Source organism: Phoenix dactylifera, chromosome 11, assembly GCF_009389715.1.
Source record: "Phoenix dactylifera cultivar Barhee BC4 chromosome 11, palm_55x_up_171113_PBpolish2nd_filt_p, whole genome shotgun sequence".
Lineage (NCBI taxonomy): Eukaryota > Viridiplantae > Streptophyta > Magnoliopsida > Arecales > Arecaceae > Phoenix > Phoenix dactylifera.
The window spans coordinates 25,143,144-25,146,143 of NC_052402.1; the positions used below are offsets into that span (position 1 = coordinate 25,143,144).

The 3,000-nt window shown below is 42.7% G+C and overlaps 1 protein-coding gene across 1 annotated transcript; it reads right to left on the minus strand.

The window, feature by feature from the left end:
• Nucleotides 1–409: 409 nt before the first annotated feature.
• LOC120112563 lies at nucleotides 410–1,714 on the minus strand. The gene is made up of 2 exons (XM_039132146.1): nucleotides 1,146–1,714; nucleotides 410–1,010 (listed from the first exon to the last, which is right to left on the minus strand). Exons 1-2 carry the CDS (start codon nucleotides 1,712–1,714, stop codon nucleotides 410–412), a joined length of 1,170 nt encoding a protein of 389 aa, XP_038988074.1.
• Between the last annotated feature and the right edge of the window lie 1,286 nt (nucleotides 1,715–3,000).

A 3,000-nucleotide genomic window follows, 5' to 3' on the forward strand; every position in this document is an offset into this window, starting at 1 on the left:
TCTTGTTCTCTAGTTCCCACGTAGCCTCACATTTTGAGTGATTGCTCCACTGAATCTTAACATAAAGAATTGTGTGCCTCCTCAACATTTGTTCCTTTCTATCAACCACACGTACAAGCTGCTTAATTTGCATAGCAGAGAACTCAAAGGAAAGTATAAGTACAACTACCTATAAAGCTAAATTCAGTGTCTCCAGGGATCTAAAATTTTGCCCGCTTTTTATGACAGTTAATGGTAGCAAAGTGTGACGCTAACCGGTCCATACCGAGAATTATGTCAAAGTCATACATATCTATAACTATCAAATCAACAGGCAAGTCTCTACCTACTATCTGAACTGGACAAGTCTTGCAGACCTGATTACCAATCCTCCCACTTCCGGTAGGAGTGTTAACATGCAAATCATACTCTAACGGCACACAAGGTAGGTCATATTTTCGCACAAATATCGATGACACAGTGAATGTGTAGCACCAGAATCAATTAGTATATAAGCATAAACAGAAGCAACCGGTAGTGTACCTGACACCACAGTATTGGATGCCTGAGCATCGTGCTGAGTCAGTGCATAAATACGACCCTGTGTGTACGGTCTCCCTCCTATCTGCTGCTTAGAAGAAGAAGGCTGAGCTGACTGAGCCGGAGTAGGAGAAGCTTGCACTTGCTGGGTTCTTGTAGTTTGAGGCCTCTGAACTGATTGAGAGTCTTGCTGATTATAAGGGCACTCCTTTATCCTATGACCCTGTTGGCCACATTTGAAACAAGCGCCGGACAACCGTCTACAAAGTTCTGTCTTATGGGCGCCTCCACATGCTTCACATTTAAGCTTCTCTTGTTGAATAGTCTCTCCATAAGATCTCTGCTTTTCTGATTGCTCGGATCTATTATGAAATTTTGCTGTCCTGCCAGAATTCTGTCCACTATGAGTATCATCATCTCTGCTCCTCTTCTTTTGTATTCTATCTTTTGAATCTTGTGTTTCCTTCCAGACAATTTCCATATTCTTGGCCCTGCCTACCAGGTCATCGTAGTTTGTTGAGTGCACTACGGCCAAACCCCGACGTAAGTGAGGCTTCAATCCTTCTTCAAATCTCCTCATCCGGGACTCTGCATCTATGACGAGGGTGGGAGCAAACCGAGCTAACCTGTCAAACTCTGCCTCATACTCATCCACAGTCATAGTTCCTTGAGACAGATTTAGAAATTCTCTCTCTAGCTCCCTAAGGCGACTTGAAGGAAAATACTTGGAGTAGAAGGCTGTGCGAAACCTCTGCCAGGTAAGTGCCTCCTGCTCAGATGCCAATGTGCGCTCCACAGACATCCACCAATGATGAGCTCGGTCCTGAAGCATATATGTGGCAAATCTGACCTTTTCTTCATCAGTGCACTCCATTGCTCTGAAGGCTTTCTCCATTTCATCTATCCAGGCTTCGGCCTCTTGAGGACTAGTGGTGCCTTTAAAAACTGAAGGAGCCATTCTCTTGAATTCAGCTATACTCCTTCTTTGCTCCGGAGGATCAACGACTTGCTGGATTGGTTGCTGAGGTTGTTGCCTCTGTTGGCGTACTAACCCAACGACCTCCTCAATCAGTTCGAGCACCCGGGTTTGATTTCCGGCGGCAGTTTCTGGAGTTGATTGACCCTGGGGTCCTGAGCTATGCGATGCCTCGCCAGCTTGGTTGGTAGGGGCTCTTCCCTGAGAGCCCCTGACCATCCGATTCAGGCTACGGACACGACGAGGCGGCATTCTGATTCAGTAAAAATATATAGATGTTATAAAATCATCCAAACAGAATAATACGAAATAGTTAATAAAATAAATGAACATTATCCCCTTATCTGGTTCCTACCCATCTCTCAACCTTTCTGACGGATCCTACGAATACTAAAACTTAGGCTCAATATAATTGTTTCAGTTACAATCCCTAGTGATCTTAAACCTGAGCTCTGATACCACCAAATCTGTCACGCCCCGAGCCTGAGGCGCGGCATACGCCGCACGCCCGCACGGCGGGCTGCACAGGCGTGCTAGGCATCGGATCATATCAAAGCAAATACAGAAGTTCAAAAGCAGTCTTACAAAATTTCAAATAACATATGCTGACGTAAATCAAATACTCTAATCAATCTAACTAAAGGACCAATAACTGATGGAATCATCGGAACATCTAACGCACTCTCCAATCCCGTGCGATCAAGCCTCTGGATCTGAAAAACAGAGAAAATAAAATAATGAGCTACACTAACCCAGTAAGCAACAAAATACCCCAAAGTGGGGTCAGAGCATATCAGATTAAAATACAGGATAATGTCTGGAATAAATCATAAATAACATCGTTTTACTGTTTTCAAAACTTATTATCATTTTTCCAAAAATCTGATACCAGAATCTCAACATGATAGGCTACAGCCACGTAAACCCAGTGGCATGGGTTGCACAAGGTGCCAAACACCACTATTATTAAGCACCGGTGGTACAGTATCCAAATACCACTATTCTAATCACCGGTGGTATGGTGTCCAAATACCACTATTCTAATCACCGGTGGTACGGTGTCGAAATCGGTTCCTCATAGATACAAGTCGACAGGGCTAACGTATAATCCCCATTGGCGGGGCCAGAACAGGACAGAACAGATCATAGCCATGCTGAGAATGCATATATACAGACAAATAGATTTCATAAATTATCCAGTTATATTTTGCGGATTTCAGAGCATATAACAGAATTTTCAAATAAAATTTAACATGCCTGACCCATTTTACTGAATACAAAATATATGTCAAAACATAATCAATTTATCAAATAATTTAGAAATCACACTTGAAGTATTAAGTTAGTTACCTCTTCTCGCTTAACCCTTACTTCAGATAGGCGGATCAGGTTCACCTGTTTTAATTTTAATTAATTCTTTGTTAATTTCAGAGCTAAGCAGAAATAAAAAAATAATACTATTGTACATGGCCCAACAGGGCCCAGAGTTGGCCCATAATGGGCAT